Raw genomic sequence first — 26,372 nt, 5'->3', positions numbered from 1 at the left:
ACCCGGAAAACCAGATGTTGGAGGGACAAAACGCTGCTCTACAGCCCATGATTCAAAACGCTTCAACAGAAGCAAATGTGCAGAGACACCAGGATGGAACCCGCCCTCGCCGAGATGAACAGGTAGTTAGAGGACGGGTGGAATCGGGTTCCTACAGAAGAAAATATAGCAGGGGGCAGTATAACAACAACCCCTTCACTGGGGAGATTTTGAATGCACCCTTCCCAGAAGACTTTGATTCAGCACGACTGCCGAAATATGATGGAAGTCAAGACCCACAAGTCCATATTGATGCTTTTGATACAGACATGTACATCCGAGGAATAGACGGGCCTCTTATATCTCAGATATTTGCCATAACCCTAACTGGGGCTGCGTGTAACAGCCCGTGGTACACCGGTATTGTTCATTTATAAAAATGCGAATAAACTTTTTCCGATTATTACGCGAGCATTTAAAACATAAAAAGGCGTAATAATTAAAAGCTGTGACCGTAACCGTAAACTCTTGCGGAAGAATTATTTAAACTATTTTTATAACTCACATTACTTATTATAAGTTACTAAGGAGTTCCCATAAACTCACTTAGCCAATTTCCAAACTTTACGTTTTTACCTATTCGGACATGTTTCACTCTTAATTTTTCTGCGACCACACCGCTCGCAACCAAACCTTCTTCTCAGATTACATATTTGTCTTACTTAATTCCCTTTTCAACAAGCTATCACATGCTCAATTCGGAGCTCATTTGCTCCGGTTATCGCCGTTTGAAGTTGGATAAGCGAATAGCCAAACAACCCCAAAAACACCTCCAAACCACTCACATTACTCGAATTAGTGCACCCAATAAACTCATCCATTTTCTCTCAAATTTTTATCCTACAAACTAGACATCTTAAACTTCATTTTGATATATCACACGCTTAATTTGACTGAGAAACGAAGCGGGAATTAATTTCCCAAATCCGGTCCAGAATCTGCCTCAGGTGCAGGGGCACATGAGCAGTCCGTGTTTCTCCATTTTTTTCAGGCCGAAGATCAACCCAGAAATTCATCAAATTTTGACACAAGGTAGAGGACATCTCAACCTTCAAAATAGCGTATGGTACGTCCCTATTTGACCTCTATGGAGGGAGATATGCTCTCCCGAAGTTTACCTAAAATCTGCCAATTCTACAGAAATTTTGCCAGAGTTTCCTTTGTTTTTCCAATAATCCCAAAATTGTAAACGATCATTTAAACCTCAAATGTACCTAATAAACACATGATAATACAGTAATAAACCAATGGGTGGCACACACAAGGACCAGCAACGCCTTGGGGCACTTACAACCCAATCCAGTTTATAGTCATTAGGCATATAGTTCATATTAATCATTCTTAAGTAGTTGCAATCACTAACACCTTTTTCATGCATATTTTCATCATACATGTAATCATACCCTAAAATAGGCCTAAGGCCCTTCCATCATAAATAGTCATGCATCAAATATGATTACAATATTGCTTTACAATTTACAACTTGAAACTTAAACTTCAACTTACATTCTTCCAATATTACAACTTAAATTCAAATGACAACATAACAAAATACATAACTACTAGACTTAGGCAAAATGACATGAACAAATATGCTAATGAAGCTCATACTACATACATATGAGATGTTCATGCCCTAAGTCTAGCCTAGGCCACACGGCCAACAAAAGCAAAATATGAAGCACTCCTCTGCTAACTCTGCGGGCCTCTTGCCCGCTGCTCCTGCTCCACTGCTACCTCCTGAAATAAATGCCCCGAGACGGTGTGAGATATACGAATATATCTCAGTAACCAAGAGGTTCTGGAGAAAACTCCACCCAATGGTTCACTTCGATGCATATCAATAGAATAAAATAACCACTTTGAAAACGGGATATAGCAAGGGATTTAGAGAAATGGGGAGTATAAAGATACAAACTACGACGATACGGGATGGTAACCCCAATTCCACGTACGCTCTGGGCATATATAAGCCTATGAGTATCATCCAAGGTGTGTTCACAGAAACCACAACCATGATGCCCAAACCAACCAAAACGCCAAAGACATTTCTAGTGTGCTTCTACCCGGATCACACACCATGACACGCAGTCAACTGGAACTCCCTCCTGGAGACCTATCCAGCGGAAGTCCGAAACTGCCCGAAGGCTAATAAAACTGTCTACTGGCCAGAGACTCGGTACCTCAGTACCCATAGCAATAATGCATGCATGCTCATGTGTTCTATATTATTCATACACACTTCCTACCGTTGCCATCAACTGGCAAGGTGGAACAGAAAAGGGGAACAAGCCCCAGTACCAAGAGGTTACCTTAAGTAATTTCCTCACTAGCTCCGCAGCGGCTTATCCCTCAACTTGGTACACAGCGGAATGCCTACACAGAGGACATTCCCAATCTCTTATAATTTAAACAATACATGCTAATTTACAATTATACATGCATTGAACTAAATACATACCTCAATCCACTTGGTCCAAGACCAAGGGTAACTCCCAGATTCAAGTTTCGGGATTCAAGTCAACGTACGACAACCTATACAATTACGTACTTCCATCAGTACGCGTCAAATATCATCAAAACGCAGAATCACAAAAATCCTCCCCATCCTCCCTTGATGGTTCGACCATTGAAGTGTAAATTTGAGATTTATTTTTCTAAATTTTCTTTCTCATTTTGTTACGTCTCATTAGGTTGTCAATAGGCCAATTCAAGTGCCGGTTCGTCATTTTCGCGTCGAATCACATCAAAACGCGAAAATCGCCAAATCTCCCTTTTTTCCCTTGGAGGTTCGGCCATATAGGTGTTAATTGGAGATTTATTTTTCTAAATTTTCTTTCTCATTTTATAACACTCCCTTAGGTTGTTTAGATGCTAGTTCAATCGCCGTTTTTCCGTTTTACGACATTTACGCATCGTTTTGCGAAATATTTCACTTTAGGCTCATTTAGGTCTCTAAACACAATTCACTTTTCCCACTTATTCAAACACTCTCCAACCACAACACAACCCATCTAAGCACCATATAAATACACAAATCATCATCCAAATCATTTTTCAACATCAATTCCTCAATTTTTTCCACAATGGCCGAATTATACCCTAGGGAATCCCAAAGGATTTCCTTCCATTTTCAACTATTCCTCAACTCAACCAATCACATTATATCATCATTCTATCATACAACAACTCATTATCAACATCACAACACATTTTTCCAAAATTCCATGTCATGACCATCAAATTATTCTAAGTTAAAAATCATCACATTTCACCTAAAATTTTCATTGCGTTTCTAGCATTAATACATCATTCTAAGGCATTATCATCTAATAGACATTTTCCATTTGAGCTCTCTAACACAACACATCATAAAATCCCTCTTTTAGGGTTCATATACATAAATCACAAATCAACCATTGAAATGTTGAAATAACTCACCCAAATGCAAGGCAAATGACTCCTCCTAAGTATACTCCACCATTGGAGCATTTGAAAACTCCATGAACACCCAAACTTCAATGTGAGCCGCGGCCTTTGAGGGGGAAGATCTCAAAATCCTATCACTTTCACGGCTCAACAAGGCCACCAATGGCTTTGGAAGACAATTTCCAACAAATTTCAAGTTAAACTTTGTTGGATTTGGTTAGGATTTGAGTGATTAATTGAGAGAAGAAAATTTTTCATGGAGAAGGGGGGAGGGGGCTGATGGCTCGGGTTTTAGGAAGAAGAGGGAGTGAGGAGATGATGAATAGTGGAGAGGATGAGGTGGCTTAAGTGACTTTCAAGTGGGGTAGGTCCCACGCCACCTCACGCGATTCAAAACGCGTCAAAACTCTCACTAAACGTCCGTAAATTCAAAGCCTATTCAGAAACTCTAATTTTTAACAATAACTATTCCACTTTAATTAGGCTTGATCAGATGAATTCAGAGTCCTCCATTCGTTCGGAAAAAACATTGTTTTAAGCTATTGCGCGCGCCGTTGGCACGTTTCCCCAAAATAACTTACATTCATCAAATTTCATCAACAATCATATTTCCTAACTCATTAGACCATTTGTAACTCATATTTGAAACCTAGAGCTCAAAATTCCACTGGCACGTTTTACGGTGCAATCGTAACGCGGTATTTTACCCGTGAAAAACACTATTCACTGATTTTTCTGAAACTTGCCTATCCACTCAATTTTTCGTTCTGAACCCATTTCCAGGGTTATTTTTACCATATGAGACCTTCTACTCAATTTTTATCTTCCTAGGGTTGCGTGTTGGCTAATTACCATTTTGCCCTTTCTTTGTATTTTGGCCTAATCTTTAGGATTTTCACTAATCCATTACTTGATTGCTCACTTAATATTTTAATTACTTGATACAAAATTGTGAGGTGTTATACTGCGCAGGCATGGTTCTCTACCTTACCTGCCAACTCCATTGGGTCTTTTGAGGAATTTGGGGAAAAGTTCCTCTTAAACTTTGCAACAAGCAAGAAACACCCGAAGTCCGAGTTTTCACTTGGAAAGATACATAAACAACTTAGAGAAACCCTCCTGAGATACCTCAATCGATTCAAGGACGCTGCGTTGCAGGTGCAGGGTTTACAAGAAAATGTCCACGTACATCTCATTGTGGCTGGTTTGGATGGTACATCCAGGCTAGCCAAGTCGGTCTATAAGGACCCAGTGAAGACGTTGGAAGAATTCAGAACTCGTTCGAAAAAATACCTCAAACTCGAGCAAATGGAGATTGCAAATGTGCAATCTGACGAGGGCAAAAGAATTAGCCCAAGAAGGAGAAGCTCGGCCCTAAAAGGAAAGGAACGGGTTGATAATAAGAAAAAGGAGTCTAGGGTCAGAATCCCGGATGGCCGAGATCGAGTTGGAAGATATGAGAAGTACACACCGCTGAATGCGCCATGCTCTAAAATTTGGAGAGAAGTGGCGATGACGGAGATGAAGAAGGTAGAAAGACCCCAACCCATATTCGACAGAGGAGGTTTGGACAAGTTCAAATACTGTGCCTTTTATGGAAGATCGGGTCATACTAATGACCAATGCTGGGATCTCCGAGATCCTGTGGAGAAATTTGTTAGAGATGGAAGGTTACGCCAATACGTGATCAAAACCCAGGGTTACAAAAATAACAAAAGGAAGTCGGGAAACAGAAATAGAAGTAAAAGCCTGGTTCCTGAAAAGAAAAACAAGGAGGAAAGGAATCAGAAAAACGATTCCAACCATGATGAGTTCCCGGAAGCGAAATTTGACTGCAATGTAATTAGTGGTGCCCTGGGAGGAGAAAGAGACACCGTGAGTGCAAGAAGAAAGTATTTGAAAGAGGTCCTATCTATTCAGGACCGTCCTAAATTCAAGGAAGACTTGAACAAACCAGACCCTCCTCTTTTGTATTTCACAAAAGAGGACATGCATGGAGTGTTGCCAAGACATGTTGACAGATTAGTCATTGCTGGAACCTTGGTAAATTGCTGGGTTAGAAAGATTTTTGTCGATGCAGGCAGTAGTGCCGACATCATACTCTGGGATGCTTTCAAAAAGATGAACCTGGACGAGGAGGACCTCAAACCTTGCAAAACGAACTTGATAGCTTTTAATGGAGAGCATACACCTCCCAAAGTATACATAGACCTCAAGTTGACCTTGGGAACAAAAGAACCGTTCAAATCAGAACGGGTCAGATTCATAGTGGCTGACTTCCCATCAGAATATAATATAATTCTGGGAAGACCAACCATACACCAGTAGGACATGCTGGTTTCTACAAAGCACCAGAAGATAAAAATGGTAAGCAGTAAGAATGAAATAATTACTGTTTGTGGAGATTAAAAGGAATCCAGGGGATGCTATTTTGACACGGTCAAAGAAAATAAAGACGGACATTCGAGTCCACCCTGGATTCATCCAGGGGATAAACTCGGCAAGAAGACAATTCCTCCACACTCAAGGAAGCCGGTTGTAACATCCCGGGCGCTGACGAGGGCGGGGAGTGATCGCCGGTGCGAAAGGGCATGGACAAGGAGCGGCTCCTGGCAGGCTTCCCGCGACGGGGGTACATGAATGAATCGAATCAACATCCGAAAGAGAGGGATTCCAGAGACTGAGCTGGTATGGGATGGTACAGTTGGGAATGACTTATAAGAATTAATTGGTACTACCTATACTAACAAGATGCATATACTTTTCGGTAGCCCAAAACGGAAGAACTCCATAGTTAAGCGTGCTTGACTTGGGGCAATCCTGAGATGGGTGACCTCCTGGGAAGTTTTCACGGGAAGTGTGCGAGTGAGGACAAAGCACGCTGAAAAGTCTCGTGTTAGTGTGTGGAAAAAGTCGTTGATCCTTGCAAGTTGCCAGGCATTACACCAGTCAATGTGGTTGAACTGGACATGAGAGAAGAAGTAATCCCAAGGCCTGAGCCTGACGGAGAATTAGAAGACCTTGCCTTGGGAAAGGAACCTGGCCAATTTACCCAAATTGGTAAGACTATAGATCCTCGGATCAAACAAGAGCTGGCAGGGTTCCTCAAAAGCAACACAGATGTATTTGCCTGGAAATCATCAGTGATCCCAGGAATAGATCCTGCCTTCTGCTGTCACAAGTTGGCAGTTTACCCCGGATCCACACCGGTTTCTCAAAAGAAAAGGAAGTTGGCACCGGAAAGGAAACAAGTCGTGGAAGAACATGTGAAGGAATTGCTGGATGTAGGGTTCATTCGGGAAATACAGTATACAACATGGCTTGCGAATGTGGTGATGGTGAAAAAACCAAATGGCAAGTGGAGAGTCTGTACTGACTATACGGACTTGAACAAGGTATGCCCAAAAGATTCCTACCCTATGCCCAACATAGACCAGCTGGTAGACAACTCGGCTGGATTTCAATTGCTGTCTTTCATGGATGCATATTCTGGTTACAACCAGATTCCAATGTGCCCGGGAGATCAAGAAAAAACCGTCTTTATTGCTGAAAAGACCAACTACTGCTACAATGTGATGTCGTTCGGGCTTAAAATCTCGGGGGCAACTTATCAAAGAATGATGAATAAAGTATTTGAAGATCAAATGGGCAAAAATGTAGAAGTATACATTGAAGATATGATAGTAAAGTCGTTTGATATGACAAATCATGTCCAGGATCTTGAGCAGACATTCCAGAAGCTCAGGAAATACCGCATCCGTCTAAACCCGGTAAAATGCGCATTTGGAGTCCCAGCTAGGAAGTTTTTGGGTTTCATGTTAACCCACAGGGAAATTGAAGCAAATCCTGACAAATGTAAAGCAGTACTTGATATGAAGGTACCTCAGAATAAAAAAGAGGTTCAGCAGTTCACGAGTGGGTTAGCTGCGCTAACCTGGTTTTTACCCAAGTCTGCTGAGAATGCCCTCCCGTTCTTTAAATTATTAAAGAAGGAAGCAATGGAAGGCTGGAACACGGAATGCCAAGCCACGTTCGAAAAAATCAAGAAATGTTTAGCAACTCCACCAGTGCTCTCATAGCCAGAACCAGGAGAAATTCTAATCTTGTATCTGGCAGTGGGGGAGGAGGCAATAAGTGCTGTCCTGATCAAAGAAATCGACAAAGGCCAAGAGCCGATTTATTTCATCGGTAGGGCCTTACAAGGTGCCGAGGTCAGATATCAAAAGCTAGAAAAAGTGGCTTTTGCTCTGTTAATCACGGCCAAAAGACTGCGGCCATATTTTAAGGGGCATCAAGTAGTAGTCAAGACCAATCAGCCTATACGGCAGGTGTTGCATAAGCCAGACCTAGCAGGAAGAATGACTAACTGGGCAATTAAGCTCAGTGAGTATGACATAGCATACGAAAGTCGGAAGGCCATCAAATCACAAGCTCTGGCCGACTTCATAATGGAGCTAACACCAATGAACTCGGAACATAGCGAATCTGGGGATGCATGGAAGGTCTACGTAGATGGTGTTAGTATATGGATGTCCTAGAGATAATCTTTTGATTAGATTAGGACATATGTGGACCTTTTTATATTGTCGCAAATAAATAATAAGCACTCTTTAACCTGTTTCATATTTTGTCTCAATATTATTGTTAATATATCTATTGAGTATCTGTGATGAGATCACGATCATGAGGATTTAAGGATACCGGATGTTTATTCCTAATTTTATGTTCCTAGTCTAGAGACACTGAGAATGGGGATCAGTAATCTCGGGTAAGACTAGCATGACTTATCTACTTGTATTCGGATACAAGGTAAAGACCTCATGAGCTACAGATATGGAGATGTCTTAGCGAAAGTCGTGGGTGGACCTATAAGGGTATAGCTCGCACTGAACAAATCTACAGAGAGACTCTATGAGGAAATCTTACAAAAGTATCATTAGAGCAGTCTCTTAATATTTGGGTATGTCTTTCCTTAGACCATAAGTTGTCACCTAGACTCTGTTCTAGAAGGCATATTTTGATTATATACCTCGTCTGCCTGAAACATGGAGACTCATAGGTATACTTTAGGGCATGTCCTGAAAGAGCACAGGCCTAGGGTGGTAAGCTGAAGGAATTCGTCAAATCTCTGTAAGGGATTAGGTTATCTGTAAACCGGAGAAATAGGGATGACATTTACAAGACTCGGGAATCTATGCATAGTAAAAGATATCATGAGATGATCTGCCTTTAAAGTCAGTAAATTGAAGATTCCCTATTTCGAATTAAAGTTTACCCTAAACCACAAGGGTTGATACGTAATCTCACCCTAGGTTTAAAGGGAAGGTAACCGAGATGAAAGGAAATGCATACGGCAACCAAATATGTGTAGTAGGATGATCAAGTCATTAATCTAACTAGTTCTGGGGCAACAAAGCATTGCTAGTGCTCTGTGTTGTCATTAAATGGGTTGTGGGCTTGTTGGGCCCGAGCCCATTTATATCAGTGGCTATGTTGGACCTAATGGGTCACACACTAACACCTTATTGTCATGATGATCTAGCATTAAAGGTATTGGGCCTAATAATGGTTGTTAGCCCAAGAAGAAGTTTGGAATCCCACCTAAAAGGGAAAAGGGCGCATGGATCATGTGATGGGCTTGGATGGTCCAAGACATTACTAATTAATTTAATTAGTTAAATTAATTATCAAATATTTAAATTTTAAAATTTGAAATATGAAATTTAAATTTGAAATTTGAAATTTGAAATTTGAATTTGAAATTTGAAATTTGAATTTGAATTTTGAATTTTGAATTTAGAATTTAGAATTTAAATTTAGAATTTGAATTTTGGATTTAAATGTTTGAACGTTTGAATTTAAATGTTTGAATTTGAATTTGAATTGGCTATGAAAAGTTGTTTCATAACAAAAGGATAAGATAAGATCTTGTTGGAACAAATCCCTTGTTTAATTAATCTATCTTTATATTTTTCAGTTTTTAGTATGACTAATCCACTGTCACTGCGCTCAATACTCGATACGAACAAATTAACCGGTCCTAATTTTATGGACTGGTATCGGAATGTCAGAAATGTTCTGCGGGTCGAAAAAGTTGCTTATGTCCTTGACACTACTTTACCTATTACGCCTAAGGAAGGGGAAGATGGGTTCGCGAATTTGATTTCGAGGCCCACAAGCAACATATGGATGATAATGTGTTGGCTTGTTGCATCATGCTGGCATCCATGTCGCCTGAACTGTAAAAGCAGCATGAACATATGGATTCCCCCTCCATTATCCTTCATCTCAAGGAGTTGTATGATAAGAAGGATAAGCATGAGAAGTATGAGACCTTTATGGAATTGTTCCTATGCAAGACGACTGAAGGCATGTCCTTCAACCGCCATGTCCTGAAGATGATAGCGCTCATTGAGAAGTTAGAGGGTATAAGCTTCATAATGGATGTTGAATTAATTAATGACTTAGTTCTATCATCACTTCCTCCTTCTTTCAGTGAATTCATTATGAATTACAATATCCATGGGAGGCTTGTGAGCTTGCCAGAGTTGTTAAGTATGTTAACAACTGTTGAAGTGTCTACCAAGAAGGATAGGACACAAGCTCTTCTGATTGGTGGGCCTAGCAAGGCCAAGGGTAAGGGCAAGGAGCCTGCGAAAGGCGACTCCCTTAAGCCCAAAGGAAAACCCAATAAAAAGAAAGGCAAAAGAAAGGTAAGAGTGCACCCAAGGACAAAAGCGATGCTGTGTTCTTCCATTATGGAAAGAATGATCATTGGAAGAGGAATTGTCCAGACTACCTGAAGAGTGTAAAGGACAAGAAGCATGATGATGCTTCTACATTAGGTATTTACATGATTGAGATAAATTATTCTTGTGCTAATCCGACTTCATGGGTATTGGATAACGGTTGTGGTTCTCATAATCTGCAATGTGTTGCAGGTGCTTAGGAGCCCTAGAAGATTGGAGAAGAATGAGGTGGACCTCCGCGTTGGTGATGGAGCAAGAGTTGCTGCTCATACTGTTGGAGATACCGACCTCATTTTGCCTGCGGGCCTCTTATTGCATTTGAATAATTATCTTTTTGTTCCCAGCATTTCTAGAAACATTATTTCTATTTCTTGTTTAGAGCAAGATGGTTTTGCTTTCACTATTAAGGATGGTACATTTTCTATCATTTTGAATGATATTGTTTTTGGTACTGCTTCTTTAATAAATGGCTTATATGTTTTGGAAATGGGAACTGAAGTGCTCAATGTAGATGTCAAACGACCTAAGACAGATAATCAATCTTATCTTTGGCATTGTAGACTAGGGCACATAAACGAAACAAGATTGTCTATGATGCATGCAAATGGATACCTAGATTCCATGGATTTGGAATCCTATGGACAATGTGAATATTGTCTAGATGGGAAAATGACTCGTCACAAGCCCAAAGGGCTTGAGAGTCATAAGGCTAGTGAGTTATTAAAACTCATTCACTCTGATGTTTGTGGCCCAATGTCTATAGAGGCTAGAGGAGGATACTCCTATTTCATTACCTTTACAGATGATAAATCGAGATTTGGGTATGTGTACCTAATGAGATATAAATCCGAAGCTTTTGAAAAATTCAAAGAGTTTAGGAATGAAGTAGAGAAACAGCGTGGCAAGATGATTAAGACATTGCGATCAGATATGTGGTGAATATCTGCGCCATGAGTTTCAGGATTATCTGAGAGAAAATGGAATTCTCTCGCAGTTTACTACACCTTACACACCACACCAAAATGGTGTCTCCAAAAGGAGAAACATGACCTTGTTAGACATGGTCAGGTCTATGATGAGTGAGACTCAACTTCCAAAATTGTTTTGGGGATATGACTTAGACATAGCGGCATACCTTCTAAAAAGGGTACCGTCTAAATCTGTTAAAACCACACCATATGAGATATGGAATGGTAAGAGACCCAACCTGAGTTACCTCAGGGTATTGGGAACGTCAGCATATGTCAAAGCGTTGGCATCAGACAAGCTTAGTGCTAAGAGTACTAAATGTCTATTTATGGGGTATCCCAAAGGTACTAAGGGATACTACTTTTATTCCATGGATGAACACAAGGTGTTTGTGTCCAAGAATGTTGAGTTCCTTAAGAAGGATTTGATCTCTCAAGGAGCCAGTGGGAGTAAGATTGATCTTGAAGAAGTTTAAGGACCACAAGAACAGATTGAGGAACCTGAGTCTGCTCCGCAGGCGACGTTCTCCAATGGAGAAGTAAACACACAACTCCGTAGGTCTACTAGGGCCATCCATCCACCTGAGAGGTATGGGTTTGTGATTGAGAATCAACAAACCGTCGAGGATGATGAACCTAGTAACTATGAGGAGGCGGTCAAGGATGTTGACTCCTCTAAATGGCTTGAAGCCATGGAATCTGAAATTGATTCGATGCATTAAAACAAGGTATGGACCTTGGTTCCTAAACTGCAAGGAATAGTTCCTATCGGAAATAAATGGGTCTTTAAGAGAAAGACTGATGCAAATGGCAACGTTCAAACCTACAAAGCTAGGTTGGTTGTGAAAGGGTATCGTCAAAGACAAGGAGTGGACTATGATGAGACTTTCTCACCAATTGCCATGATCAAATCTATTAGGATCGTGATATGCTGCTATTGCAAGCATCAAGGAGTTGGAATATTCGTTTTGCTGAAGTGGTTAGGAGTAACAGTTTCATCAAGAACGAGGATGAACCTTGTGTTTACAAGAAAGTTAGTGGGAGTAATGTCGTCTTTCTGGTACTTTATGTACATGACATATTGCTAATAGGAAATGACATCCCCACATTACAAACAACGAAAAACTGACTTTCAGAAAGCTTCACCATGAAGGATTTGGGAGAAGCGCCCTTTATACATGGTATAAAGATCTATAGAGATAGATCCAAGAGGTTGCTGGGTTTATCTCAATCCACGTATGTTGACAAGATGGTAAAGAGGTTTAGCATGGAAGGGTCGAAAAGGGTTTTCTTACCGTCAGTCATGGGGTACATCTTTCAAAGGCTATGTGTCCTAAGTTACAGCCTGAGAAGGATCGCATGAGTGGAATTCCATACGCTTCGGCTATTGGATCCATCATGTATGTCATGATATGTACGAGACCAGATGTCTCATATGCTTTGAGCATTACAAGCAGATACCAGTCTGACCCTGGAGAGGGTCACTGCACAGCAATCAAGACCATCCTTAAGTACTTGAGAAGAACTAAGGATGTGTTTCTGGTCTATGGTGGGGTTGATGAGCTTTCAGTGAAAGGAATCACTGATGCCAGCTTTCAGAGTGACAAAGATGACTGCAAGTCACAATCAGAGTACGTATTAACCTTAAATGGTGGGGCAGTATCTTGGAAGAATTCCAAGCATGAGACTACAACAGATTCAATGACAGAAGCTGAATACATAGCTGCTTCAGAAGCGGCTAAGGAGGCCGTGTTGATCACGAAGTTCATATATGAACTAAGGGTAGTTCCAAGCGTGGTGAGCCCATACAGTTGCTTTGCAACAACACTGGAGCCATTGCGCAGTCAAAGGAACCTAGGTCTCATCAAAGATCTAAGCACGCGCTCCGCAGATATCACCTGATTAGAGTAATAATTGATAGGATGGATGTAAAGATGAATTATGTTCCCACAGATGATAACCTAACTGATTCTCTGACAAAGGCTGTTTCTCAGAGAAAACATGATAGTCATTATGAGGCTTTGGGTATAAGACTTAGGTCCGATTGGCTCTAGGCCAAGTGGGAGCTTGTTAGTATATGGATTTCCTATAGACTATCTTTTGATTAGATTAGGACATATGTGGACCTTTTTATATTGTCACAAATAAATAATCAGCACTCTTTATCCTGTTTCATATTTTGTGTCAATATTATTGTTCATATATTATATGAGTAACTGGATAAACCCCTTGGAATAAAATAGGTATCTATTGAGTATCTGTGATGAGATCACGATCATGAGGATTTAAGGATACCAGATGTTTATTCCTAATTTTATGTTCCTAGTCTAGAGACACTGAGAATGGGGATCAATAATCTCGGGTAAGACTAGCACGACTTATCTACTTGTATTCGGATACAAGGTAAAGACCTCATGAGCTACAGATATGGAGATGTCTTAGCTAAAGACGTGGGTGGACCTATAAGGGTATAACTCACACTGAACAGACCCACAAAGAGACTCTATGAGAAAATCTTACAAAAGTATCATCAGAGCAGTCTCTTAATATTTGGGTATGTCTTTCCTTAGACCATAAGTTGTCACCTAGACTGTGTTCTAGAAGGCATGTTTTGATTGTATACCTCGTCTGCCTGAAACATGGAGACTCATTGGTATACTTTTGGGCATGTCCTAGAAGAGCATAGGCCTAGGGTGATAAGCTGAAGGAATTCGTCAAATCTCTGTAAGGGATTAGGTTATCTGTACACCGAAGAAATCAGGATAACATTTACAAGACTCGGGAATCTATGAATAGTAAAAAAGATCATGAGATGATCTGCCTTTAGAGTCAGTAAATTGAATATTCCATATTTCGAATTAAAGCTTACCCTAAACCACAAGGGTTGATACGTAACCTCACCCTAGGTTTAATTGGAAGGTAACCGAGACAAAAGGAAATGCATACGGCAACCAAATATGTGTAATAGGATGATCAAGTCATTAATCTAACTAGTTCTGGGGCAACAAAACATTGCTAGTGCTCTGTGTTGTCATTAAATGGGTTGTGGGCTTGTTGGGCCCGAGCCCATTTATGTCAGTGGCTATGTTGGACCTAATGGGTCACACACTAACACCTTATTGTCATGATGATCTAGCATTAAAGGTATTGGGCCTAATAATGGTTGTTAGCCCAAGAAGAAGTTTGGAAGCCCACCTAAAAGGGAAAAGGGCACATAGATCATGTAATGGGCTTGGATGATCCAAGACATTACTAATGAATTTAATTAGTTACATTAATTATCAAATATTTAAATTTTGAATTTTGAATTTTGAATTTTGAATTTTGAATTTTGAATTTTGAATTTGGAATTTTGAAATTCGAATTTTGAATTTGAAATTTGAATTTTGAATTTTGAATTTAAATTTAGAATTTGAATTTTGGATTTAAATGTTTGAACGTTTGAATTTAAATGTTTGAATTTGAATTTGAATTGACTATGAAAAGTTGTTTCATAACAAAAGGATAAGATAAGATCTTGTTGGAACAAATCCCTTGTATTAATAGGAGATCTTTGGAGATCACCAAGAGCTGTTTGGGGCACTGATTTAGTGTGATTATAAGTGTCATCTAGTCAACCAAATAAGCTCCAATCAGATTTGGTTGGTTGAGAGAATCAGTGAGTGAGTTGGTTCAAATTTGAATGCAACTGCTCAACGTATCTGGACCCCTTTTGGGGCTGAATGGGGCGCATAGATGGCTGGCCATATGATGGCCATTAGGTCAGAATTTTTACTAGATAAAGATCTAGTCTCATGAGGATTGTATGGTAGGTTGTTGGGAATTTTGAATTGCAACAACTCCACCCTTTCTCTCCCTTTATGTGCGCCATTTATGATCAGAATTTGGAGAAGATAATCTGATTGCATCCTTGCTTCCTCTCATCCTTTTGGTGCGCCACTTTTGTTAGGTTTTTTCTTAAGTGTTTTTGGAATTAACCTAGCCTTTTCTAAGAAAATCTATGCCCCACTTTTGTGAAGTTTTCATGCTGAAGACTTCACTCTTCTAAGCACCTTTACCTAGCCTCCTCCTTCACACATTGGACGCCTAGCAAGCTTTTGTGGTGATCAATTGATGGCTTTTCAAGAAAAGTTCTTGCATCTTGACGTGGGGTGGTGTGGATCAACGTTAGAGGGTTTGAACCCTTCAAACCTGACACTGATCTCCTTGGTGTTTGAATCACAAGTAAAGGTAACATCATGTTGTCTTAAAGCATGAATCTTGATTGCATGTGTTATTTCGCTTGAAAAATTTTGTTTTTCGCTCTCACATGCTTCGACCTTCAAGGTCATTTTTCTTTCAGATGGTCCTCCAACGATAAAGGAAGTGGAGCAGGAATCATACTCGAAAGTCCAGAAGGAGTGACAATAGAGCACTCCTAGAATTTGGGATTCCCAACTTCGAACAATCAAGCAGAATATAAGGCTTTAATAGCTGGATTGATGCAAGCTAAAGAGCACAGAGCTAAAAAGGTGAAAATCTTCAGTGTCTCACAATTGGTAACTTCGCAGATAGAAGGAAAGTATCAGGCCAAAGGTCCTCTACTGATGAAGTACTTGAGTAAGGTTCATGAAATAATGGCCGATTTCGATGAAGTACAGGTTACTCATATTCCCCGAGGGGAAAACTGCCGAACTGATATCTTGTCTAAATTGGCAAGTACTAAAAACCCAAGCAACCATAGAATTGTGGTACAGCAAAGCATAACAATGCCGAGTTGCGTGATGGTTATCACCTCGGCAAATGAATGGAGACAACCCATAGTGGCATACCTTGAGAAAGGAATACTGCCAGAAGATCGACTGAAATCCAGGAAATTGGTCCGAGATGTAGCACAATACACAATTGTCAAGGATCAGCTGTTTAGAAAGGGGTTGCACGTACCGATGCTGAAATGCTTGAACTCGGAAGAAGCAGAGTATGTTCTGGCCGAGATACATGAAGGAATCAACGGCCATCACATGGGAAGCAAAACTTTGGCTAGAAAGGCCCTCCGAGCTGGTTACTACTGGCCGACTATGGAGGCAGACTCTAAAGACCATGTCAAAAGATATGACAGCTGCCAGAAGCAAGCAAAGCTAATTCTTTCGCCACCTGAGGAACTGAAATACATCTTGGCGCCATGGCCCTTTTTCAAATGGGGAATGGATTTGCTGGGACCCTTCAAAGCTGCAGAAGGGCAGCTAAAGTGGTTGATTGTAGCTGTGGATTATTTCACAAAGTGGATAGAAGCAGAACCAGTCATCACAATCACCTCAGCTAGAGTACAAAGGTTCTTTGAACGGAACATAGTCTCCAGATTCGGGCTACCGGGCGAGGTGGTTACTGATAATGGAACACAATTTGCTGATAAAAGGTTCCAACAATTGATGAAAACCTTGCAAGTCAAGCATCGCTTTGCATCTGTGGAACACCCACAGTCAAATGGACAAGCTGAAGCAGCAAACAAGGTAATCGTGAATGGTCTCAAAAAACGAATGTTTGATGCCAAAGAAAGTTGGGTTCAACAGCTCTACTTTGTCCTTTGGAGATACAGAACGAGTACCCAAACTACAACAGGGGAAACCTCTTTTCGACTAACATATGGTTGCGAAGCCATGATCCCTATGAAAATCGGGGAACCTTCTTGGCGGAAGAAAAATAGTAGCGAGCAAGGCGAACAGCAGAACAATAGTCTACTCACTGCCGAGTTATACCTTGCTGACGAAGCTCGGGTTTTAGCTCACTGCCGGGATATGATGGCCAAGCGACAGATGGCAGTCAGATACAACAAAAAAATGAGGCCAAGAATTTTCGAGAAAAATGATTTGGTACTCAAGAGAGCGGATATTGGAAACAAAAATGCTAGAGATGGAAAGTTAGCCACAAACTGGGAAGGACCATACCGAGTTAGAGAAAAGCTCAGAAAATGGGCCTATATCCTAGAAACAGTGGAAGGCAAAGAAGTTAAGCTGACTTGGAATGCAGATAAGCTGAGAATATATTACAGCTAAATCTGGAGTCTGACTTCTACGTATTTCAACATTTCAATTTGTTTAGAATTTCCAAGATGAAGCTTTTCCTCTATTAGGGATTTAACTAAAGCCGAATATGCCGGCAAATTCATGTAGCAAACAATTTGATACCAATGAATGAAGAATTTTTTCTTTTTAAAAGATTTTTCCTTATCTATTTTCGATGCATCAATACGAAATCTTTGATACAAGTACAACTTGTCATAGTGACTCTGATCAAGTCAAGATGCTCCTTATTTTGGTCTAAGAACCAAAAGGGACAGATGACAGTGTTGTCTTTATCTTAGATAAAGTTGAATTCAAAAATTCAAATTATAGCAAATGGTTAAGTCAATAAAGATGAGATCCATTATTAACACAGGCTTACCAAAACGGTAAAGTCAAAACAAACATGCGTCATGGAAAATGACATAAAGCGGATCCGTATAATGCTTTGACCTCATCCAGGTCAATAATATAAAACTCGTAAGATGCACGGGTTTAGTAAAATTATCTGAGTTGGAAAAATTACCAAGTATGGGGTAAAACTTGGATACAGATTAACGCACAACTCTAAAAAGACCGGGTTAAAAAAGTAAAATCAACCCAAGTTGTAACTCATCCATGATGGGGCAACTCGGACAAGGTTTGAAATACGTGAAAATTGCCTAAGTTGTGAACTTAGCTGATAAAGGCATACGCCCATTTGTCAGAAAACAAGATTATGCTAAATCCTTAGAAGTATTCAATGAATGCTCAAGGAAGGTACGACAAATTATGAAAACCAAAGTACCTAGATGAATGCATCTATGGTAACTCCAGGAAGTGAGAAATACAAGATGTCAAATCATAAAGCGGAGTATAAGAAGAAAACAGAAGTATTCAAAGAGCAAATTTCAACCGAAGTAAAACCGGCAATATTCAAAATAAGTTAAAAAGGGGCCCAAAGACCCAAAAAAAAAAGTTACAAAATGAAACTGGCATCCCGACCCTTCATGCAGCAGGAGGAGCAGGCTGAGTGCTAACTTCTTCACCTCCCTCTACCATGGTCTCTTCCCCGCCTTCTGTCCGAGTAACAGAGTCACAAGGTGGAGATTCTGGAGGGGGACCTACAATCAAGCCCTTGCTGACATACGCCTTGGGATGTATTCCGGTTGTATTAAACGCTAATTCTGGGTTGAAAACCTTCAGTTGATTAAGAGCATTGTTGAAAGAACCCACCATTGATTTCTCGAGTTCTACTCGATAGTTTTCGGCGGTGGACTTAGCTTCCTTCCACTCCGCCTCAACCTTTTCGAACATAATCTTGAAATCAGTCAGCGACTTGTGATTAAAGGCATGTAAGGATTGAAGTTCATTATGCTCCCTTTGAAGGTTGGTGAAACTATCATTAGTTTCCGCCAACGTCAGAACAACGTGGTCCTTTTCTTCCTTTACCTGCGATAAGTCAGCAATGGCCTTGTCTTTTTCACCCTGTCATGTATTCAGGTCATTAAGGGTGCGAAGATAATTATCCTTCAAAGATAGAAGTGGCTTAACCTTGGTGGACATTTTCATACAACCTAACTCCATATCCTCCAATTCCCTTACTTGCGTTGAGGTGAATGGGGAAGAGTTAAAGAAAATCTCATGGGGGCAAATGGCATCCCGGAGAGCACCAGTTATTCCAGATTTCCATAACGCATACTTGGAAATCCCGGAGGATGGTGGGGGCATAGCCAGCTTCGACACGCCCTGGGAAGAAACAAGAGCATGCTTCTCAGGATTCCCCTTGGACTTGTCATGAGGGGCTCCTTTGTTCTTCTCGGCAGTAAGGGAAGGAGATTTCTTAGATCTTTCATCGGGAGCTTTTCTTTTCTTGCTCGTCGAGTTAGTAGCGCCCTTGGCACCCCGGTTTAAAACCGAGAGCCAGCTAGGTTGGTCGTCCTTTTCACCTTGCTGCTCGCCTTGTTGTTGGTCTCCCATATCAGGAACTACAAAACAAAGCAGAAATTGGGTCATAAAATGCAATATACAAGCAGTATAAATGTAGAAATAAACATACTTAATTCGGCATCAAGCTCCTCTTGAGACTTATAAATGAGGGATGCAACACTGGCATGTTTGTATGACTGCAAATATGTGCCAATGGCAATGGCACAATTGATATTGGCAGGGCTTAACTCCGACTCGTTGAAGCGATAGCTTGAAGGTGGAAATTGGAAATAGTCAGATGACCAACATAAGGGAAACTTTCCCTCCACATCCTCGGTACCACGGGTATGGAGAAACCATACCTCTTTACCGGGGTGTGCCGAAACTTTAAAGAACTGGTCTTTAAACTTTTTAAAAGACTCAGTATAAACCCGAAAAAGTCTACAACCCGGAACACCCCGGATGGTAACCCAACCCTTTCTTTCTGGTAGTTCACGATCGGTTCGACACGAAACAACTTGGAAAAAGTAAAAAAAGACACGAACAGAAGGCTGAAGAGCAAGGTATGCACAAAAATGCTCAAATGCCTTAACAAAACCCCAGCCATTAGGATGAAGCTGGGTGGGTGATATATGGAGATGATTGAGAATGTCCATTTGGAACTCGGTCAAAGGAAATCGAATTCCAAGTTGAGTCACGACATCATGATAGAAGAAAAAGAAACAAGGGTTTTCTTCTGCTCCCCCAGAGCAAACCGACTCATCTTCTCGGGGAGGGGCTATATCGTAGTTATCCAACTGCCCAACGGGAAGACCGGCCACATCATCCGAACTCATCTCGGATGTGGTATTTAAAACCTCGAAAGTTACCCACGGAAATCGAGATACTAACGAGGCTGAAGGAGACTCAAAACATGACTCGGCAGAGCTCGAATCATCAACAGCTTCTTGAGGAGAAAATGCCATAAACCCTAAAATAAGGGAAAAGCTGGATCAGAAAGGAATCAGCAAACCTGAATCAAAAATGCTATCAGAAGAATCACTAGAAGAAGACAAAGTTGGCAAATCAGAGATCATGATGGGATCATCTACTCCACCAGATGCGGAGGTAAATCCCGGAATATCTCCATGACGGCAGCTCGCCAAAGTAGACTTGGCTAAAGAGTCACATCCTTGCTCGACAAGCTTAGAACTCAAGTAGACACAAGAGTAGCATGGGACACTCCTGGGGGCAGGGGAAGGATGAGAGAAAGCCTGGATGGTGGAAAGAGAACTTGAAGGAGTCATAGGCTGGCTAATCGGCTCAGCCCCTGGTTGGGGAAACAGATGTGAAGCACGTCTGTTTCTGGTAAGACGACCCCTAGCCCGGTTAGATGAACCTCTACCCTGGTGGTGCTCTAACTCCCTATTGGACATCCCGGCACTTCTCCGAGATCTACCACCATGGTAACCGCGAAGCATGACTTCCCGTTCCTCTTCCTCGGTCCTAGGAATCCCCCAGAGCCAAAAGCGGGCACCAGGAGGAATCTTTTTTGAAAAAATCAGAATCCTCCCCCTTCTCCCCCTTACAACACAAAGCTGAAGAAGGAGGGTTTCCCCCCTCATTTGGTTAAAAACTAAAAATTGCTAGGATAGCACAGGTGGGAACAAGAAAGACAAGGTGATAAACCAGAATGACAAGAAGGAATGCACAAGCTCTGGAAAGTGCAAACTATGGTGAAAATAACAGAAAATCAACATATGCAGGGCAAACAACTCAAAATTGAAAAAGCATGCTAGCGAACAAATGGCCAAATGCAAGCACTTTAAAACAGAGGCAACAAAAGGTAGAAGATAAGCGAAATACCTGACGAAAGAGGTGAAATAGCAAGAGATGGAGAAATGTGTTTGACGCTGATACTCTAAGAAATACACAGGCACAATGCTCAGAAAGGAAACAAAAGCACGTAATGTGAGATGGAGACTTATATAGGCATGGCTAGTGCTCATGGGCTTTGCGAATAGCAAAGGTCAGGGTCACTCAGGTCTTTGCAGGAGTAAATAATAACTGCAGCAATCGTGGAAGGTAACCGCAATCATCATAAGTGGAAATCACAGCACGCAGAAAGCCAAGAGGTAGGGTCATTATTGCCAATTCAATTCAAAAGAAATGATTAGACAACTGAAACGATGCTGCAATAAATGCGCACGAAACGCGAAAACGTCATAGAACGACTGCGACACACTAAAGCACGCGGGCTGTAGCACGTAGCAGAACGAAATGAGTACAACTCATGAACCAACAGGAAAGACAGGATATATACATATGCAACCATTAACCGGGTTAGACACCTGACGCTTGAGGGCAATTCACCAGGTGAACCACGACTACTAAAGCGCATCTGTTACCCGGCTACTGCGTGAACTATCTCGTCGGGTTCATGCAAAACCCGACGACCAAGTAACTAAAGGCATAAAGTCATACTCCAGTTAAGGTATGATGCTTGAGGGCAACCTGCTAGTTGAATTCTGAACACTTAAGCAGATCCTCAACCCGGAGTAGGAACACGGTTGATGCTAGGGGTGTTAACGGGCCAAGCCGATCCGAGCTTTGGACTTAAAAGGCTAAGCCTGTGTTTAAATGTGTCAGCCTGATCAAGCCTGTTACCTTTTATAAATACTATTATAGGCCTGTGGCCTGGCTTATTTACAAAAAGTAAAAGCCTGGTTTAGCCTGTTTAAAAAAAATAAAATAACAAAAAATTTATCCAAACAAAATATACAATCAACAACACTAGTAATTTCATAAATATCAAATTCAATATATATCCAAACAGCATAATATAGAATAAAATCATTTTAAAAGTCTATTTAACCAATAAAATGGGGTGAAATGGATTGAGGAGAAAGAGAGGTTATTTCAAGTAGTATAAAAAATATAAAAAAAATAATAATAATATAAGAGGCCAGCCTGAGAGGCTCTAAGGCCGAGCTTTTGAATTGGAGTCTGAGGCCTTTTTATTAAACGAGCTTTTATACAAGTTCAAGCCTGGTGTGAACAACCAATTTAGACATGTAAGCTCAGACCTTCACGAGCCGAGCCAAAGGCCCTTGACTCATTTAGCACCCTTAGTTGATGCTCAACCTGCCGATATAAGGAACGAGGAAAAATCATCCTTGCATAAGCCACGAACTCGGAATAAGCATAAAACGCTGATATTGAGGGACAACTCGCCAGTTGGATCCCAACGGCTCAAAGCAAACCCTCAATCCAAAAAAAAAGGGGATATGAGAAATATCTCACCGGGTTTATGCTCAGCCCGCCGACATAAGGGGCAAGGGATACCCCCATATGGAAAAAACTCGAAAAACGAAAAACATTGCAAAAGTTTGAAAGTTGGCAAGAACGCAAACTTGCCAGTTTTATGAGAAAGAATATATTGAAAGGAGTAGTGTTTTCCCTTCCACGTAGCGTCTAAAATATGAATTCTTCCCAGAATGCAAAAGTGTACACTTGTCACCATATTTACTCATATTTAATCAATGTCCCTCACCTTCCTGTATGAGCAAGTGAATAATCATTTGCTGAGTCACGGATATTTTAGTTTAAATAATTAGATCGTATCACTTAATTCCTTTTTCTTAAAGAAATAAAAATAAACTTGACATTGTTTTCTGCCGTGAAAGCAACATTTCTCTCGAAGAATTTCCATTTAGCACTTAAATAAGTCCTACTTTGAATGCAAAAATTCATTACATATTTAAGTTACTATATTCCTTTAATATCATGTTCTCATGTTGCATAATTTTTCTTCAATTAGACAAATATGTATTTGTTTATGAAGGAAAAAAACTTTATGTAAACTAAGTTTATCCCTAAATTTATTAAGGTTATATTCATCCTTGAGTTTTAGTGGATTAAGATCATGATAAGCTTTAAATTGAATCAAGAGTGGATATATTCTAACGTTTATTTTAAAAAAGATTCATTTTAAGAAGTTATTTCTTATTTGAATTTCAACAAAACTATTTATCCCCATTAATCTATATATATATATATATATATATATATATATATATATATATAAAGGGTTTAATTTTTTTATAGTATATAAGATAAATTTTATTTTCTATATACACATAAAAATATGTGTAATTTATGTGGGACAATGTGAGAAAAAGAAAAAAATATAAATTTCACACACTTTTATATATATATATATATATATATATATATAAAAGATAAATTTATCTCTTATAACATGAGAAATATTTAAACTCAAATGTTTTTCAACTTGTTAATACTTTTAAAGAATTACAGTTTCGTAAACCTTAACTATTATTATTTTTTCTCATAAAGGAAATGCACCTATTTATCAAGATTTGTTGCGAAAAAATAGTAGCTTCACGAGCAGCAAGTTTATGAATCTAAAATTTCTCATTTATTATGCAATTTTTACAATAAAATTTATAGTTTTATAGTTGGGATTTTATGCCGTCGTTTTGAAAGTGCAAACAATCCAAATCCATTTGTTTTACACAATAAATGAGGATTCATTTCAAATGTGAATCTTGCAGCATTCACTTTTCATTAGTGAGATGTACACACATAAAACAACTTCATAACAAGTGGTAGATATATTTTTCATTACATGTTAATGGGGTTATGTTGTGGACAGCAACATCATGGAATATCAATCACATAAAAGAAATAAAAAAATTTCCAAACCAATTTTTTTTTTTTTGGAAACTTATCCAAATCAAACTTTTTTTTTTGATACATTGGAAATTGAACACAACATCTACTGTCCACTACCCACCCCTCACCACTAGCCTATAGCTTTTTGGTACAACATGATTCATGTGGCCGATTGAGCCTGCTGCAGCCAAATAATGTCATCCGAACAAAACTAACTTTCATACTAAATGGTTCAATTCCCATTGGAAACTTTCATAGTTCACATTAATTCATAGGATGTGTCCATGCCACCACCTCCTTGTCTAGCCGAAAACCAAGACCAAAACTGCATTTTGTCCCTTTCTACTTTTGGAATCTAATAAGCCAAAGAATCCCCCAAGTATTTACACAAATGCACTTCCATTTTTCACAGATCCTTCTCATTCCCGGAACCCGAACCCGTTTTGCTGACCCGGATACCCGAACCCAAACGGGTCATCCGAGCCAGAAAACAATCGCTGTGTGAACACATTCGGATTCTGCTGATAAAACCCGGAATTCTGAGCAACCGGGTTGGTCCTCACACCACTCTGAACCTCCTCCTCCATTGAGTTACGGGGCAACGCCACCGTGTTGGTGTTCCCAAACGGTGGCATAGAAGGGACAAATAGGTCATTACCACCATAATTCACCATCCCCTGAGTTTGGCTATCCGAAACAAACTCGGGTACCAAGTCCAAACCCGTCGGGTTAACCCAGTCAGAGAAAATTCCGTTACCCATGTTCTGAAAACTGAACTTGTCGTCCTGCTGCAGCGTTCTGAGCGAGTTCACGCGCGGCAGGGCAAAACACCGGTCATCAATTTCCGGCAGGGCAAAGCACCGGTCATCGTCGATGTGGGACGACGAAGAAGGTGACGATCCATTGCTGTATTCTTTGCCGGAAAAGCTTTGCACATTCTTCTGCGAGCTCGAGTGCTTCTTGTATATCCGACAGAGAACCCAATCATCGAGCTGCATCATCACACAATTTAGTAAAAAAAAAAACAAATAATTAATTAAAAAAATAAAAATAAAAAACAGAGCGTGGGGAATATAATTTGTGTACCTTCGAGCTACCATTGTTGTTCCTTCTCGAAGAATCTAGAAGGCGATACTCGTGCATGATCCAATTGGTTTTGGTGCCTTTGGGTGCTTTACCAACGTAGAAAACAAGTGCTTTTTTTATGCCAACTTTTTTACCTTCAGTGGTGATGATTTTGTCAGTTCCGGTGGCTTTCCAGTACCCAGAGCCAGCAACTCTATTGGGTCGTGAACCATTTGGGTATTTCCTGTCTCTGGGGCTGAAAAAGTACCATTCTTTTTCACCAAAAATGGCCTTGCCTGCAACAACAACAACAACAACCATAACCAGACCCAATTAGAACCAAGAAATAAAAAAAAAAGTGAAATATTATTTATCAACAGAAAAACTAAGTGAATTGAATAATTAATTACCTGGAAGATCCCAGGGATCGAACTTGTACAAGTCAATTTCTGCAATGATTGGCAGAGAAAAATGGTGCCCTGCAACCTTGCGGCATAAGTACTGAACCAGAAGCTCCTCATCGGTAGGGTAAAACCTAAAACCAGGAGGTAAACTCAATTGAGCTAGAGGGTCCTTCTCTGGAACTCCCATTCTGCTCAAACAATGAACAAAGATCGATGATGATGATGATTATGATAAACAAGAAGAAAGAAAAAAAAAACCTTTTTCTTTGATTTCCTCTTCTTCTTCTTTTTTTCAATTGACGGAAGACATTGCGTTTATTTATACTGGGACAGAGGTCGAGACTATTGCCGTAATCTTTGTCGCACTGCTTGATGGTGGGATCAACTAAAGTTTTCAGCCTCTGAGAATCTGCCACGTCTCCGTTTTAAAAAAGAATCATTATGCGGACGACCTTATCTGCTTACGGTACGGTCCATGCCATTCGGCGGATTCGGTTCAGTGTATGTAACTGTTCACACTTCACAAGAAACACAGAAACTTTTTCCACAAAAAACAGAAAAATACATTCAATTTTATTATAAAAAATGTAAATGCATATATTATATATTATATATATATATATATATATATTATTAGTCTTTAAAATTTTTATCCAAATTAAAAGAAATCATAAATATTGATTATAATAATTTTTCATAAATATTAATTTATCAGATGCATTAAGACTGTTATTATTCATATATCATTATACATTCAATTTGTTATAGTGCATTAAATATTCTTAATACATTCAATTTTTTTTTAATTTTTTATCCAAATTAGCATTATATATATATATATATATATATATATATATATATGAGTTTGATTTTCACATGTTGCATAAGAATTGAATTCTCTTTGTTATGACTCAACTAGTGGTGAGTCTCATATTTATTAAAATAAAAAAAAAAAAAATTACACACATATCTAAATATCACAACATAAAAATTAAATTCTCATAATACAAAAGAAGAAAATGTTTTTTAATATATATATATATATATATATATATATATATATTTATATAGTATCTGTGTCATGAACTTTTTTGA

At 39.7% G+C, this 26,372-nt stretch overlaps 1 protein-coding gene across 1 annotated transcript; it reads right to left on the bottom strand.

Moving 5' to 3' along the window:
* Positions 1–23,961: 23,961 nt before the first annotated feature.
* Positions 23,962–25,464, bottom strand: LOC133299714 (NAC domain-containing protein 72-like). The gene is made up of 3 exons (XM_061499200.1): positions 25,284–25,464; positions 24,895–25,169; positions 23,962–24,800 (listed from the first exon to the last, which is right to left on the bottom strand). Exons 1-3 carry the CDS (start codon positions 25,462–25,464, stop codon positions 24,228–24,230), a joined length of 1,029 nt encoding a protein of 342 aa, XP_061355184.1. The 3' UTR covers positions 23,962–24,227.
* Between the last annotated feature and the right edge of the window lie 908 nt (positions 25,465–26,372).

Source organism: Gastrolobium bilobum, unplaced genomic scaffold, assembly GCF_033153095.1.
Source record: "Gastrolobium bilobum isolate Gb01-03AN ecotype WA unplaced genomic scaffold, APGP_CSIRO_Gbil_v1 utg11031, whole genome shotgun sequence".
In the NCBI taxonomy this organism is placed as follows: Eukaryota; Viridiplantae; Streptophyta; class Magnoliopsida; order Fabales; family Fabaceae; genus Gastrolobium; species Gastrolobium bilobum.
This window is presented reverse-complemented; position numbering and strand designations above follow the sequence as displayed.

What these genes read in the sequence shown, in the direction of transcription:
- LOC133299714 (XM_061499200.1), bottom strand. Translation starts at nt 25,464, where the DNA reads ATGGGAGTTCCAGAGAAGGACCCTCTAGCTCAATTGAGTTTACCTCCT. An exon ending in CGATCCCTGGGATCTTCCAG is followed by an intron (nt 25,170 to 25,283) that starts GTAATTAATTAT and finishes TTGTTGTTGCAG; the next exon opens with GCAAGGCCATTTTTGGTGAA. An exon ending in ACAACAATGGTAGCTCGAAG is followed by an intron (nt 24,801 to 24,894) that starts GTACACAAATTA and finishes GTGATGATGCAG; the next exon opens with CTCGATGATTGGGTTCTCTG.